General features: G+C 47.3%; 1 protein-coding gene across 1 annotated transcript in view; it reads right to left on the reverse strand.

Annotated features, from left to right (window-relative positions):
• Positions 1-9,332, reverse strand: part of EFCAB8 (EF-hand calcium binding domain 8) — a 50,888-nt gene extending 41,556 nt beyond the window's left edge. The window contains exons 1-5 of the mRNA XM_069496557.1: positions 9,291-9,332; positions 6,513-6,681; positions 4,352-4,470; positions 2,800-2,903; positions 348-483 (exon numbers count right to left, since the gene is read on the reverse strand). Coding sequence (XP_069352658.1) covers positions 348-483; positions 2,800-2,903; positions 4,352-4,470; positions 6,513-6,681; positions 9,291-9,332 — 570 coding nt within the window. The remainder of the gene's footprint in view (positions 1-347; positions 484-2,799; positions 2,904-4,351; positions 4,471-6,512; positions 6,682-9,290) is intronic.
• Between the last annotated feature and the right edge of the window lie 7,917 nt (positions 9,333-17,249).

Consider the following 17,249-nt stretch of genomic DNA (forward strand, 5'->3'; position numbering starts at 1 on the left):
GCACATGAGCCTTGCTGGATGATGATGCCATTCACTGAGATGGGGACACAGAGAAATAAGCCTGGTGGGCTAGGAGAGCTAAGGCACATGCTGTTTGGGCAGACTGGGTCTGAGGTGTCTGTGAGACACCCACGTGGAAGGGGCACCCAGGCGGGGTCCTGCTTCACAGAAAAGAAATGTGAGGCTCCAACATGAAGCCAGCATCCCCCAGGTGCTGTGACCGCAAGACCAGGATGCTTAGACCACGAATCCCAAGAACAAGCCCACTCCGGGTCCGGGCCACCTTTCCTGTTGGGGTGCTAAGGCAGAGGCTCTCCAACACCCCCACATGTACAGGCCCCACTCACCCAAAAGGACTTGATCAGCAAGAAGGACTCAGACCAGAACTGCAGGATCCCATCTTTGGTGACAGTCAGGAAACACCCCATCTTCTTGAGCCAGTGGATTAAAAACTCCACTTTCACAATCTCACAGCCATGATTCCTGTGCAAGGTGAAGAGAGAGAGGAGTGTCCAGGCAAACACAACTCAGAAAGCAGGAACACCTGCACGAGAATGCACAGCCACAGAGGAAGACATGCAGATGCAAGCGCAAGGAGCGTGGCTCACACACAGGCATGCACACGTGCCCGCAGGAAACCGCCACTGGCGACAGGAGGTGTGGGGCTCTGCCCCCTCCTCCAGGCAGATCTCTCCTAGATCAGGGACAGTGGCCTAAAGAGAAAGAGCCCCATGTGTGATGCTGGTATGAGGTGGGCAACAAAAGCAGCAAGCTGACCTTGAGAATTGGCCAGTCAGCCAGGCCTGCCCCCGTGCGACGGGACAGAGGAGATAGAGAACAGATGGGGCAGGGTCTTCTGCAATGCTTCTTTTATGGGAAAAACAACAGCCCACAGAGGGCAAGCAGAGTGGGGCTTATAATGGAAAACTGAGAACTAATCCTTTCTAGCAACGGCTCTACTGCTCCAGGGTGGAGTGGGGAACAGAGTCCAAGAAGGAGATAACAGTGGACAAGGGGACAGGGAGGCACGGGGGCCCCAGTGCCCAACTCTTCACAGCAAACAGCTCCTGGGGCAGGTCTGGCCTTGCAGGATGCCCCCTCCCACCTTCCCAGCAAGCCTCGGTGCTGCCTTCCAGTGGCTGCCTTCCTGCCCAAAGTGGGCTAAGCCAGCTCTCTGTGAAGGGCCACGGCACACACTCTCCCACTTAGGCTGCCCAACTTGGAGGGCCCGGCAGGGCAGGTGTTGTTGCCTGGCCTTCCAGGGACCTAAGGGATAGCCATTTGCTTGGAGCTATGTCCTAGTTACCAGCAGGGCTGAAACTGGAACCCAGCTGCCTCGACCCCTTCTCCAGAGCCCTTTCCAAATGTCACCGTGGGCACGGTCTGACCTGACCCGGGGCTTCAGGAAAAGCCACGACTGCCATTGCTACCTCTGCAGAGGACAGAGGGAAGCACATATCTGGACACGGTTCTCTCTCTGCCGCCCTCAGGCCACAGCCCTGTGGGGATCGTGATGAATATTCCCAGTGGCCTCTAGTCATCACGCCCCATCCCACCACCTCTGTCAGGGCCAAAGACCGTGCACAACGGGCACGACAGGTGAGAGCTGCGGAAGGGAAGCCAGCCTTGGGGAAAGGACGTCGCAGAGAGGTCTGGGCTTCCTCACCTGCACGACGCCGGCACCGCCACCGCCCACTGCGGCGGGATCCGATGAGATGGTGCGTTTGGCGCGCCCAGCCCAGGCTCAGTCAAGGTGAGCCAACTTTTAAAAGTTACCCTTTCATGAAGATAATTCTACGTGATTTGGTTATTTTCTCCACCAAGCTGGAAATGCTCTCTGGGTTTATAAATTGAGCAAACAAATAAGAGAAAATTGGGGCAAGCTACAGGCCTTGCTAAGTTTCTCCCAGTTTATTAACTCAGCTCATACCCCCTTTGTCCCATCCTATTTCTCCACGACTTTCCACTCTTTATCAAACACAGCACAAAAACATCAGGTTTAACTGCTTCTTGAGGTCTTCATTTCCTCATGAAGGCTCCGTGTCATGTAAAACTTACATTAAATAAGCCGTATGCTCTGCCCTTGTAAATCTGTCTTCTACTACAGGGGCCCCCGCCAATGAACCTAAGATGGCTAAAAGGAAAAGACATTTTCCCTCGCCCTGAGAGCCCAGGTCCAGTGGGCACAGAGAGTAGCAGAGGCGCAGGGAGGAGTGAGCACACGTGGGCAGGCAGACATCGAGGCACAGACGGAGCCACCAAGCTCCAAGAGTCACAGAGGCACCTGCTCCCGAGGGCCAGCCCTGTTGAAGCCTCCACGGCATGGCTGGGGGCTCGAGGAGCAATTTCCTCCGTCACCTCTGGGGAAAGCCCCACGCGAGCTTATGCCAGCCGTCTGTGGCCCGTGGATAAGACTACCAGCCTGGCCATCGGAGGATGCTGGAGAAGCCATGTAGTACACTGCGGGGACAGGGCACCGAGAGTGGGACAGAGCAGCCCCACCACTTTCTACCTCTCGGCCCGGGGCAAGCCACTTGAGCTCTCTGAACCTGTTTCCTCATCTATGAAATGGGGACAAATCACCTAGCCTAGCCCCTCACAAACACCTACAGGGTTGTGAGGCTGAAATGAGCCAAAGGACATCTAGCAGCAGGCCCGAAGCTAGCCCGTGGGTCAGCACCAAGGAGCGGCTCGTGGGCTTAGGAAGGGGTCTCACTGCAGGGCGGCACTGGCCCTTGTCCAGTCACCACCCCCTCCCACCCCCCCCCCCCCCCCCGGTCCAGGGCAGAGGCTCCTTACAGGGGGATGATCGTCATGGGAAGGAAGAAGTGCAGGCGGTACTGGTTCTTCCTCATCTCCTCTTTTCCCTGGAACTCACGCATCATGTAATCCATATACTTTTCCTGCCTCAGAAAGAAAACGCAAGGGAGGAAGGGTGTTGGCAAACAGTTTCAGCATCTGCTTCGGGAGCCCAAGCCTGGCTTCCGGGGGTCCTTCCCCATCTCTCCCAGCCCCTTCCAAGGAGCCCTGGCGGCTGCTTCCTGAGCATTGGCCAAGGGACTGAGCAAGCAACCAACCTGTTCTGGAACCTTGAATGTGTGAAGGGCCTGTGTGCCAGCCCCTGTGAAAACAGCACAGGAGCCCCTTCCTCCTGAACTCCTCGGTGACGCTAAATACCCCTTCAGAGAACTGCCACACCCGGAGTCTCAGGTGAGGCTCTTTATCCACCTCCACTTTATGCATAATAGGACTGAGGCCCAGATAAGTATGTAGGAGCTGCCCAAGCTCATGTATCAAGTTAACAGTAGGCGAGGACCCAAAACCAGGGCCACCAGGGCAACTCTAAACAACAAGGACCAGCTCCTTGCAACGATGGCCAAGGCCAAAACGAGACACCGTACGAACCTATAACACGAAACAGGGAGTTATTAAGAAGGATTACTGTGTAAAGGGCAGACAATGCAGGACACATGTTTATTACAGAATGTTAAGAGAAATAAAAGCAAAAAAATTTAAAAAATAAACCCCAGAAGGTATACCTAAGCCAAGGGGGAATTAACATATGAATTCTTGAGGCAGGCTCCCAGGGCTTGAACACTGGCTCTACTGCTAACTAGCTCGGCAGCCCTGGGCAAAGTTTCCTAACTTCTCTGTGCCTCAGTTCCCCAACCTGTCAAATGGAGGTGAACAATAGCCCGTACCCCACAGGACTCCTGTGAGGTTTTAGTGAAAATAATACATGAAGTATTAGCACAGTGCCTGGTGTAAATGCTATTAATACTTATTGCCATCATAATACATCAATATGTCAGTCTATGTTGTACTTTTCTGTATGCTTAAATGCTACATATGCTCATTGCAGAACATTTAGAATCAGAAAAAAAAAAAAAAAGCATTATTATAACAATGCTGTAAAACCCTGGTGTTTTCGGATTTAACAGCCACGGGTTTGCCTGTTCCTGGGTGAACATAAAGGACCCGGAGAGGGTCGTGACACCAGCTTGAGTCCAGAGCTGGGCAGGAGGTTGGTGGGCAGGAGAGCCACGGGGCAGGGGGGGAGGCCCTTGCTGCCCACCGCTGCACATTCCACAGGTCTCATGCAGGGCCCAGTGACACGTATCACACACTCTCCCGTACCCCAGGAGAGGAACGAGCTGCCATGAGCCCAGCTCACAGAAGTCTCAGGAGGGACCTCTCAAAGACACCCCGGCTGGTGCCAGCATCCACAGGGAGGCTTTCTGATGTGACTGCCCTCCCGTCTTCAACCCTGCCTTTGCTCCACTGATGGGTCAAGGACTGTACCTTCCAGCATCCCTCAAGCTACCTGAGGCAGCCGGGGCACCCTCCTCACCCAGGTGACGAAGCCATTACAGTCCGAGTCCACCTTCAAAAACAGTGCCTCTAGCATCTCATCCGACACACCACTCAGAACCTTCTTCGTGGCCTTGATGAAAGCTTCCATGTCCAGGGCTTCAAAGAGAGAAGTGAGAACAGCATCCCTTCAATCACAAGACACTCAGCCTGTCACCGGCCACGGTGTTCTCAGGTGTCTGGGTGCTGCGAGAACATGCGAGGACCACGTTCACCAGGTGCGTTGCTGCCTGCCCCGCAATCGTGAGCTGCCCACCACAGGGGAGAAGAAGACAGGAGACAGCTCCAGCCAGAGACAGAGAGGCTTAGGAGGCTGCCTTGTCCCCAGCCCCTCGGACACTGCATCTCTCTTGGCCCTGTCCCCCTTCCTCACGTCTCAGCACCCACCTTATCCACCCTAGCCTGGGCCCAGTTCCTGAAGCTTCTGTTCTCACTCAGTTATCTTTTGCATCTTATCTGTTCAACAGTTGATCACCCCACAAACACTGACTGAACTCCTACCCATGGGGAGCACTGTGCTGGCCCCCCGGCAAGTGGACAGGGCAGCTACTAAAAAGACCAACTGCTATTTCTGAACATTTAAGGCAGACTAGGCATTGAGACGAAGAACACTCTCCCAAGAAAAAAGGAGAAGCAAAACAGTATATAATGGCAACAAACATTAATAAATTCAAACAGAGAGAGGAAAAGTGCATCTTTTAAAAGTGATTACCGGGCCAGGCGCAGTGGCTCATGCCTGTAGTACCGGCCAAAGTTAGTCCTGCCGGGGTCCCCCTAGACAGTGGTGGCTGCAAACACCCACACTGAAGAACTCCAACGAGGAACCGCCTCATCTTTAGGTAAGACACAGATCGTACCTCCTAGCTCATGTTGCACATTCATAAACTGAGGATTTGTTAGCCTTTCCTGCCCACATCACAGTGGCTGTAAACTCAAACACAATTAATGGGGCAAGTAAGCGGGGCCTCAGCGCTCAGAGTCTAGTGGATATAAAGAAAGGTGCCTTTAAGTATTCCCGTTATTTGATTTTTGGGAGTATCATCCCAAGGAAGAAAAAAAATCAAGCTCTAAAGAGAAAAAAAAGTGTGATGTACAAATGATATATCACATCATTTAAACTCAATAAAACTGAAATGTCCAAAAATAGAGGAATAGCTTAGTATACCAGGGGAACGCCTGCACCCATTAGTAAGGACTGGACGATTATATAGCAATATGGAAAAGTCCTTAAGATATTAACATTAAGTGAAAAAGAATGGTCTGAAATTACATCTATAGTACGATTACAGACATTTGAAAACACACATGGCCATCTGTGGTGGAGAAACTTAAGGAGATCCCCATAACATCCACCTCCTGGTATCCACGCCCTCCTGTGATCCCCTTCCCTTGAGCATGGCGGGACCTGTAACCAATAGAATATGGCCCAGGTGGCAAGTTGTATGGACTATGTGCATATGATTACATGACGGTGTTACGTAAGATTGCAACACCCATCTTGCTGGAGTTTCTCTCTCCTTTGCTGGCTTGAGCCTTGCAAGCAGCCATGTTGGTGAATCAAACATGGCCAGGAACTGTGGAAAGCATCTAGGATTTGAGAGCGGCCTCCCACCAACACCAGGAAGACACAGAAGCCCTCAGTCCAACAGCTGCAAGGACCTGAATTCCGCCAACAACCTAAGTGAGCTTGGAAATGGGTCCTTCCCCAGTCAAGCCCCAGCTGACAACTTGATTACAGCCTTGGGAGACCTTAAGCAGAGGAGCCAGCTAAGCCATGCACAGACTCCTAACTCCCCGGAACTGTGAGATAATAAATGTGTGTGGGTTTAAGCCACTAAGGTTGTGGGAATATTATTACATAGCAGTAGATAATAAACCATACATATGAAACTGTTTGGGAGAAAATATACCAAAATGCTACCAGTGGTTGCATTTGGGTGTTTGGACTAGGGGTATTTTTTTTTTTTTAATTTTCTAGATCCCAGATGGCCTCCAATATGTTTATAACACATAATGATTAAGTTTTAAAGAAGATACTGGATACAAAAATGCTTGTCAGGTTCGAAGCCTCCACACATCCCAGGTACTGGGCCCCACCCTGTATAGAAGTCACAGAGATGGGACATACAGGGCAGCTTTACCTCCAGTTGAGTCAACGTCCTCCTCAAACATTTTCTCTATATCGGACAGGTACAGCTCAGCAAACAGCCGAGACCCGTGATGGATGTCAGACCCCTGGCTAAGGGTGATGGACGATGTCTGCGAGCCAAGAGGCTCCTTGTTCTTCTGGAATCCACCTGGGGTGGGTGGCTAGAACAAATATGACAAGAACCAGGGACTGAGAGGGTTAATTTCCTGAGCCTTTTTTAGCATATCTTATTTAAAGAGAGAGTCTTTGGGGAAGAACAGGGTGAGGAGCATTATAATGTTATTAACTGATGGAAGCTATTAAGTCCTCACCACTGTTAGACCAAGGAAAATCAACAAAGATCTAGGCTGCTTCTCCCAACTCTGGGGAGTTAACTATTGTTCCCCTTTTACAGATGCCATGACTGAGGCTCAACGAGGTTAGAGGACAAAGCCAAGGTCCTGCCTTCCACATAATGCAACTTTAATTTATTAGGTGCTTCAGTTCTGCAACTGTATCATTTCAAATTTTTTCAGTGGTCAGAATTCAAGACCCCGAGGAACACAGCTCCATCTTCCCCATCTTCCCCAGACAATTCAATCTGGCTGCAACCAGCCCAGATGTCCCACCTGGGTCAGATCAGCCCGTGTGCCCCATGCCTGGCCTCTGTACCAACACACACCAATGCTCATGCTGACCCCAAACCAGGGCCTCCCCCACCTCCTCCAATTCATCCTTCCCAGACTCCTCAAAAAGCCTTCCCCACCCCTCCAGCCCTCAACAATGCTTCTCCTCCTCAGCCTATGCATCTGACTCATTTGAACACTTAACACGGTGCTTCAGGTCACTAAAGGCTCAGGTCATGGAAGGCTGCTTCCCCCCAAAGACTCCAGGTGTGCATAGCTGATGACCACTGAGTGGCAACCAGGCAGTTCTGCTCCTGAGACACATTACTTTGGGCCTCGAGCAATCAGGAAGACTTTAGTCAAGACAAGGGATTGAATTGCCCACTCTCCCCACCCCAGCCCCACGTAAAAAGCAAACGTGCTCATCTTCCTGTGAACTTTCATTCGATCACTTGTGGTCTGTACACATTTGCTGAGTGTCAGGCACTGTGAATACAGCAGTGATCACAGTGAGGGTCTTTGCCTCCATGGAAACCAACAGAGAAGTGAGGCCCTAAATTAGAAATCTCTGTACCACCTTGTCTTCCCTCTTTCTCCTGTGCACATTTACTGTCCTCCCAGCTGATTTTCACTGGGATCCATCTCCCACCTAGAGACCTTCCTCTCCCACACCCCTGCCCACCCTGAACTCTGGTCGTTTGCTGGGACAAGCACAATGACCTTTTCTAACTGAGACCAGAGTTTGGCCTTCCCCTCCAATCCACCTCCCAACAGTCGTCTTTCCAGGAGGCAAACCTGATCAATGACCTTATCCTGGCTCTGACACTCCGCAGCCGTGCCCTCAATCCCCAACTCCCTAGTGCGATGTTCAGAGTCCTCATAACCAGCTCTCACCCACCTTTCTAGTTTCAATGGCTGTACCATGTTCCAGGAACACCAACTGCTCCCCACCATCCCCAAACCCAGCGAGCGTTCCACATTTGCTCACCTTGTCCCCTATACACAAACACAGCCCGTCTCCCCCAGAAGGGAACTCCCACCCGCTCTTCAAAGTCTGGTCAAATGGCGCCTCCCCAAGGGAAAGTTAAGCTTTTCCATAACTTTCACATGGGAGGCATCACTGCCACCCCCAGGCTTTGTTCCTGTCTTCCTCTCGTGGCATGGTCCTTGTGCACATCTGCCCTTACACGTAAAGAGCAAGGCATGAGGGGAAGCCCATGACTGCAGAGTCCCAGAGCTCTGGGTTGGAATTCCGCCTGGCTCCCTCGCTTACAAGCTATTTTATTGTGGGTCTATCACATCACTTCTCTGAGTCACAGGGTTCTTCACTGTACCTTCCGCATAGAGATCCACAGTACCCACTGTGCAGGCTTGCGGTTGAGACCTAAGTGACACCTGAATACACGTGAAGCCCCAGCAAACTATAGTTACACAGTAAATGACAGCTCTTGTTATTACACCTCATCTTGCAGTGAGTTCTTCAAAGGCATATTTATCTTAATTTAATCTTGTTTGTATTAATTATCTCTATATTCTCCAGCCCCGAGAACACAAGAAACATTCAATATTGGCTTGATAATACATGCAACCCATCCCACCACTAACACAATTTTGCTGGATAAAACTAAGTGTAGTCTGTGTATAGACTGAAAATTGGTAGCCTCAGGTGTGTTGCCTCTGGCCCATGCAGCCTTCTGCAGCATACACTCAAGATACCTACCTGGCCCAGTAGGTATCTGAGTTTGCAACCCCCGTTGCAGAGACCACTGCACTTTTTTTTTCCTTTTTTTTCTTTTGAGACAGGGTCTCGCTCTGTTGCCCAAGTTGGAGTGCAGTGGTGCTACCATAGCTCACTGCAACCTCAAACTCCTGGATCAAGTGATCCTCCAGCCTCAGCCTCCTGAGTAGCTGGGACTACAGGCCCACATGGCCACACTCGGCTAATTTTTGTATTTTTTGTAGAGACAGAGTTTCTTTATGCTGCTCAGACTGGTCTTGAACTCCTGGCCTCAAGTGATCCTCCTGCCTCAGTCTCCCAAAGTGCTGAGATTACAGGAGTGAGCTACTGTGCCTGGCCAAGACCACTGCACTTCTATGCTGATGAGTGATGTTTTCGGTGGCTCTGAGATGCCCCCTCCCTTTATTAACTCTGATGGTTTTCTTACCTTTTGAAGTTGAGGGCTCTCCATTAAGTCCTCAGAAGACATTAGACTTGATCTAGAATAGGGAATCATAGTTGCTTTAATGCCAGTCTTTGTAAGGACCGTGTGGGAGGCTGACCTAGCCAGGTCACAGAACAGTGGAAAAGAAGTCAGGGTCAAGGGAGAGGGTGGCTGCCCTGGCCCACAGCCCCTCCCAGCAAGCATCTGATGAGCATCCCTTTCCCCGGAGAGACTTCTCCAGCAGGGAGCTTTTTCCAAGCTTGCACCTGAGCCTTCCTTCCCCTGATGGAAAGGAATTCTCCTACTGAAGCCATGGGGGTTTCGTAAGTTTTTTTACTCCTGACTTAATGCCAGCTTTCTAGAGGGGTTCCCACTTTCTACAGAATTAGAAGGAGCTTAGGAAGCCATGCACTGGTCCAAGTGCAATTCACAGATGATGAAAATGAGGTCCAGAGGCAGGCACACATCCAAAGGGTCAAAGACATGCACAGCGTAGGGGCAGGATGGGCCCCTGACCTTCCCCTGCACACCCCTCCCCACCTGCCTTCCAGTGCCCTTGGGGTCAGGACGTCACAGTAGTACGAGGATCGGGCAGTATGGGGGTGAGATCCATTCCACAGAGCTCTGCCCTGTGACCACAAAGGGCACATTGCTACTGGGTCAGCAGAAACTCCACGAGATGGATTGTCAGAGCCCACCTCATCAGCAAGTTCTACCAGGCAAGAGTCTGTGGCACTCCAGGATGGCAGGGGGAGAGCCAAGCCCAAGAAATACACAGGGGACAGACCAATGAGCCACCCTGGCTTGACCTAAGGGTTCCCAGGAGGCAGAGGGGAAGGAGGAATGGTGGGAGGAAAGAGTAAAAAGAAAACTTGGAAGAAGAATGTAGAATCTTAACTATCCGCCCAGGGAGTCTGACCAAGATGAAGGGCAAGTGTGAAAATTCATCAGTGCAAGATGGAAGGAAAAAGGAAGAGAAGGAGGACTGTAGACTGGCCAAGAGTGCCCTAACCTAGTGTCTCGGCGACAGCTCAGACTGAAGCACCAAAGGAGAGAGAAGAGCCAAGGGAAGGAGATTTGGAAGCGAAGAACCAGGGTGATTGAGAGAAATGCCAGGACCCCATTTCCAGAAAAAGGAGCAAAGAGGGGAAGTGGTTTAATGCATGTGATACTGGGCTGCCGGCCAGAAATAAAAAACAAATACCTGGAAATTTGGGGACTGAAACTTAAGGAGTGGCTACATTTAGGGGATAAAAAGAGAGAGAAACACACAAAAGACAGCTAAGGAGGATGGGATGCTTCAGTGAGCCAAGATGAGAAGGGGAAAAAAAGGACCACTGAAAACGGCAGTTGGAGGTTACCAGTGAAGAAAGCTGTGCAAGTGTATTTAACATGTGAGTCCATTTCTGCTAAGAATATACGCGTGTACACGTGGACACATGCATGAAAAAGAGCCTGGGAAAATATACTCCAAAGTTAATCGCAGTTACCTCTGGCAGGTGAGATTATGGAGGATTTTTATAGTCTAAATCATACATTTCTCTAATTTTTATTTTAATTCAAAGCGATTCATAGCAATCTTTAAGATTTTTTTCAGTGGAGTGGGTAGGGTGGTGGGTAGTGATTTAACTTGCTCGTCTGCGAAAGACCACTGTACAAGAGTGGTTGCTGTAGCATTGTTTGTAGCAGCAAAAACAAAAGAAGTGAATGGTTATCAGAGAAATGGCTGGGTAGACCAGTACACCTGCACTCAGAACATTACTCAAACATGCGGATGGATGTCTGAGTAATCCCTAGGAAGGATTTCCTAGGGTACTAATAAGTAAGAAAAGCAAGATGCAGAGAACACTGCACCGTGAAACCCCAATTTTTATAAAAGAATGACAAATAGGTATGTGTTTATACATGAAAATACGTACGTGTACATACATACACACACACACAAACAGGACTACCCCTAGTTTTTATGGGGCCTATGGTAAGAGTCCAAATACAGACCCACATAGCAAGTCATTTAAAGTGTTTGTAAATCAACTGTTCTCTAACTCATACTGTTAAATATATTTTATTATCCTACCTTGACAAATACACTTTCAAAACAACCTGGAAGGCCAGGCTCAAATTTCAAATTCTTGAACTCCGCTCAGTACCACCATTTGGAACTGTGGGGAGAGCCAGCCTCCAAGCCCTCTGCCCACCCCCTGCCCGCTCCATGTGTTTTGCGAGCCTGTGGCATGGCGGCAGTACATGGGCACCCTGCCCACACATCCAAGCTGCACCTCCTAGGCTGCAGGTCACCTCGAGCCTAGCAAGGGATGCCCTCAAAAAATGATGGGACTGGGGAACATGCCCACAAAGACCCTGGAATCAGGTTCAAGCAAGTTGGGCAAGAAATTCCAGTACTCGGAGAATAGGGGAAAAGGGGGAGAGCTCTGGGTGGCCACGTGCCCTTAGCTCCTCAGACTCCTCACCTAGTAGAGTGGGATGTAGCTAAAGGAGGGACAAAGTGGGATCCCCGAAAGCTCAGGGCAGGGGCCCTTCTTACCCGGATCTAAGGAGATACCGATACTGTACCATATGTACAAAATTATGAGTACAAAATATGCAAGGTTACATACGGTGTTGATTTGGGTTAGGGGCTAATGTGGCCCAAAAAAAGTGGGCCAAGAGAAAAGCGAATACAAAAAAGTCTGCACAAAGGCATATATATCATTACATTTATATAAAGCAGGTTAAGCATGGGTGTGTATAAAGAAAATGAGTAAGTTTTGTTTTGCTTTAAAGTCTTAGCTAACAAGCGATAAAAGCTAACATCACCAATGATGGAGCAAAATGACATCATGCACCTCCTGATGTGATACACTCAAAGGACATATCACTTTGCTGGTATTACTGCCCCAAAATGCATAACTTGAATCTAATCATGAGGAAACAGACAAACCCAAATTGTAGGACATTCTACAAAATAACTGGGTTTTACTCTTTAAAAATGTCAGCTGGGCGTGGTGGCTCACACCTGTAATCCCAATGCTTGGGAGGCCAAGGCAGGAGGATCATTTGAGGCCAGGAGTTCGAGACCAACCTGTGCAACATAGTGAGACCTTGTCTCTACTAAAAAGAAAAACTCGCCATGCATGTTTGTGCACACCTGTAGTCTCAGCTACTCGGGAGGCTGAGGTGGGAGAATTGCTTAAGCCCACGAGATGGAAGCTACAGTGAGCTATGGTGGCACCACTGCACTCTCGCCTGGGCAACAGAGCAAGATCCTGTCTCAAAAAACAAACAAAATAAAAAAACAAAACAAAAAAAAACCACCAAAGTTTTGTAAAAGAAATGTCTCTAACCAGGAGAAAGAGCAGTTCTGTGTGTGTTCATGAACTGGGGCAAAGCACAAAGTGGGAAAAAATATTGGTTGCTGGCAACAGAGACCACCCAAAAGAAAAAGGCAAGAGTAAGAGGAGAGAAGCTGAGAGAAGCACCATTCCTCCCACCCTGGAGGAAGGAATAGGAGGCTGAGATTTAACAATAGAATTCAACTGATATTTAGGACCAAGAGAACAGATAAGATCAGAAGTCACACCGAATGGCCTCCACATACTCCCTAAAGTTGACCTGTCTGGAACAGACTGAAGAGGAGAGGGCAGGCAGAAGGTACCAAATGGGTGATGATTCCACAAAAAAGCCCAGACATCACCACACGCAATATATCCATGTAACAAATCTGCACATGTACCCCATAAATCCATTAAAAAAACAAACAAACAAAACAGGGGTGAACACTTGGAACAGCCACTAGGGGACCATGCTAAGGATGGAAGGCAAATAATTGGTTTGTTGCATAATTTGTCTGGAGGAATTTGTACAGATAACTTAAGGCTACATTCATTTAAAACTGTCCTAGAAATGGGTAAGAGACGTTCTCATGGTCCATTCAGCATTTGATCTCAGGCAAGTGAATCTCAAGGCAGAAGTGTCCGATCTTTTGGAGGGTAACTTTAACCCAAACTCTCACTTACCCTGACTCAACTGGATCTCCCCAGTTAATCTTGTGGGCTAAATCTAACAAACTATTATCGGTTTCCAATTCCTATCTCAACTCAGACTTCTTGGCAGCTGTCCAAGTCCAAGACAACTCCTCTATGAAGTCACTGTGGAACTCTGAGGACCTCCACCTGATCATAGAGTCAGCTGGTCACATTTGGAACCAGGGAAACGAGACAGAGTTCCACATGAAGAACATAAATGGAGCATCAGAATCCATCCCACAAACCATAACAACACAGCTCTTTTTCATCCGAGACATTCTTTTTATTGATGAAGTTGAACTTACAGCAGACAGTGACAGGAGCTATAGCACAAATAGCCAGGACAAATACAAATACAAATACAAAACAATCCATGGAAACTGTGGACATGGCCAGGAAGCCCTCTGAAAAAGAAGGGTGCACCCAAACCAAAAGGCCACTGGCTCCCACGGTAGGGACAGTGAAAGGCACAGTGGCTTCTCCCACCCTCTGCACGAGCTCCAATTCTTTGAAAAGAGGAAGGTTATAAGAGCATGACGTGTGAGATGGGGAATTATAAATCCAGACTTCTGGGCAGGCATGGACTTTTGATGGAACCACTGAGCAATCTTGTGGCACAATAGAGCAGGACAAGGTGGTGAAAGGTAAGCCTCTCAGGAGAGACTTCAACCAAGGACATGGATTCCAGATTTTAAAAGATACCCACCTAAATCACATTTCATGAGGAACTAGATATTACCAAAGTGTTAAGTGACCACAAACAAAACATTCTCCCCAGGGCCTACACCACTGAAAAAACCCCCAACATATAAAAAAAGTCTGCTTCCATTTCATCGATAATGGAGACAAAGGATTTTGTAGAACACTAAAAGTAGAGTAGTTGAAAGAAAAATCAAAAAAGGTGTAGAAGTCTTTATTTTTTATTTTTTGCAATGCTACTTTTCAGGAATGACAGAAATCCTCTAAATTAGGGTTTTATTAGACTAGGTATTAATAAACTGGAAGGTTTTTTTTTTTTTTTTTTAAAGGCTAATGGCCCTAAATATGACTGTTTCCCATTGTTTTGGGTTCAGTACATTTTCCAATACAATGTCATCAACTCTTACAGCAGTTCCTGCATTTTTCCAATGACACACACCTATTAATCAAATGGTATGTATATTTTCACTAAAACCTATCTCCACCAATAACTTTATCAGTATTTTTATATGGCCTAAAATATGCTAAGTTTTGTCACAATAAATATATTTTCCCCTACATGGGAAGAAACATGAGGCAAAAAAGAGGGGAGGATATTAAGATGCAGTCCACTTTTTAGTTAAGGAAAAGTTCAGAAAACTCCCACCTAAAAAGAGTGAAAATATTATCACCAATAACTTAGGTTTAAAAAAAACTACAAAAATACCAAGTCAGAAGGAAGACAGAAGAAAAATCTCCTGGACAAACCTCTGCACAAAAATAATTCTAGAAAAAAACACCAAGTCCCACTTGAGACAGGCATCACTTGCTAATCTGATCTTAATGAGAAGGGATGTTCCCAGAAGGAAGCAACTCAGGTGGGCGAGGGGCACGATTAACACAGACACGACTATCTGCTCTAGAAAAGGCACTTCCTCGTGCTCCCACTGAGCAGTAATGCCAATATTGTCCTTTCAAGCCTTAACACTGGATTTTAAGATGTCAAAATTTGTATCCTTCTTCAGCTTTATGTAATTTTTCAAAAATTTTAAGACGCAATTGGATAGCCAAAAAGAGAGACTTTTTCCTTTTCAAACAAGAATAACTGAGATAGAAGTCCCTGACTGCTAGAACTTGCAAGGACCCTGAAGATCAATATCAAGATCACACCTTCAGCTGGCAGTAGGGTGAGGTCCGTATATTAAGTCAGAGAGTTAAAAATTCTTAGGAATTTTTTTAAAATAATGTTTATTCTATTCTACACTGAATCTTAAAATTATTACTTCCTCTCTCAGGCTTTAAAATTAATGGAAACGGAGGGGCAAACTGGGGTAACCTATAGCTGCCTGTAAAAAACATGATAGCTTATTCGATTCTCCCGAGCAAGATTTAATATTTCAAAGTAAAAAAAAAAAAAAAGTCATATAATTATACATGTAACTCTCTCACATTATTTTTTAGAGAAACATGTAAAATACCCCCAAAAGGCTGTATCAGATTAGAAAACGTAAATAGAAGCCTAAAATCCAGATGACCTTGAAGTTATGCTAGATCTTAAAATCACTAGAACTACCTCAAAATATATAAACAGGCCCCATTATGAGAAATATAATCATGAAATGATAACACAACGGAAAAAGAAGAGAGGAAAGGAATCTGAAGGTCACTCAAGCTTAGATAAGGACAAACCACGAGAGGTCCTGGGTAACATACATTTAGATGACTCAGGGAAGGAGGTATTAGCAGGGCTCTCCCCGCAGCCTGTGGAAAGAGCCAAACACGCTAAACGACTTTGTGTTCTTGTGCTATTCCTCTTCAAAGCCTCCTTTTTTAGAGTCCAAACCAAAAGTAGGTATTAAAATACAATGTTTACAGTTTACAACAATTTCATTGTTAGAGTTTTTTCAAAACTACACATGCAAGATATATGCAGCTGATGCTGAGAAACATTGTGCTTTTCTTTCGATCAAAACTGTCCTTCAACTGATGAAACAGCCTCCAGAGGCAACATTTTGCTGGGAACTGTGCACTCTCCCACTCTTTCTTGTTCCAGTACCCTACTGCCTTTTACAGACCTAGGTAACTTTTTCTGAACCAGAAGGCCTCAACTCCTCACTAAGCCTGTGAAAAGCCATCCTCTGCAGAGCCGGGATGCAGGGTCTGGAGGACCCTGTCTCAATTCCTAGTCCATGGCCTTCCAACTCCAGCACCATCTCCTTTGTTTATTTTGGTAAAGGCCAGAGAGGGGGCTCTAGTCACACAACCACTTCATAAAGTCAGTCTGCCCACTTATATGCTTGACCTTGGACTTAACTTCAATAGTCTACATTGCATTTGTGAATCACCATTAAGGCTAAATCTTAAAAACTCATCTCTGTCCCCACCAGAAACTATTAGTAAGAGCCAAAAAGCCAACTTTAAGACTTACCCCGAAGGACTGAATCTCACCTATGGAAGCTTCCCACATCTCATTCTACTGCCAAAACTGAAAGTTATACTAAAGACATCAGTAGACAGAATAAATTAATTTTCCTCCTCTGCCACAAAACCTGTACTCAGCCACTCAGCCTCACCAACAATCCCCTCAGACTGCAAAAAAACATTCAAAGTATCCAGGAAAAAGCTAAGGGAGAAATTTTTAAAAAGTAAATAAGGCAAGGTATCTTACAGAATCCCGAGCTGCTGACAGACCATTTAACAATTCTAAATCTATCTCTTGATGCCACTTACAAACTTCTGGGCTTTGGTGGGTAATCTGGTTTGCTTTCAAACGGTCCCAAGACAAGGAATTGTCTCTCCTCACACTCAGAAACATGTCTATGAAGGCCATTTCCATTTCACATTTCAAAACCTGAAAGCCTCCAATACAAGGAAATGAGGGTTAATTTTTACTTAAAAAAAAAAATATATATATATATATATATGTATGTATATAGAGGTTTAAGGTTCCCAATTGGCCGAGCGCGGTGGCTCACGCCTGTAATCCTGGCACTCTGGGAGGCCAAGGCGGGAGGATCGCTCAAGGTCAGGGGTTCGAGACCAGCCTGACCAAGAGCAAGACCCCATCTCTATTAAAAATAGAAAGAAATTATATGGATAACTAAAAATATATATAGAAAACATATTAGCCAGGCATGGTGGCCCCAGCTACCACGGAGGCTGAGGCAGCAGGATCACTTGAGCCCAGGAGTTTGAGGTTGCTGTGAGCTAGGCTGATGCCACGGCACTCTAGCCCAGGCAACAAACCGAGACCCTGTCT

The sequence above is a fragment of the Eulemur rufifrons genome, chromosome 20 (assembly GCF_041146395.1).
Source record: "Eulemur rufifrons isolate Redbay chromosome 20, OSU_ERuf_1, whole genome shotgun sequence".
Taxonomy (NCBI): domain Eukaryota; kingdom Metazoa; phylum Chordata; class Mammalia; order Primates; family Lemuridae; genus Eulemur; species Eulemur rufifrons.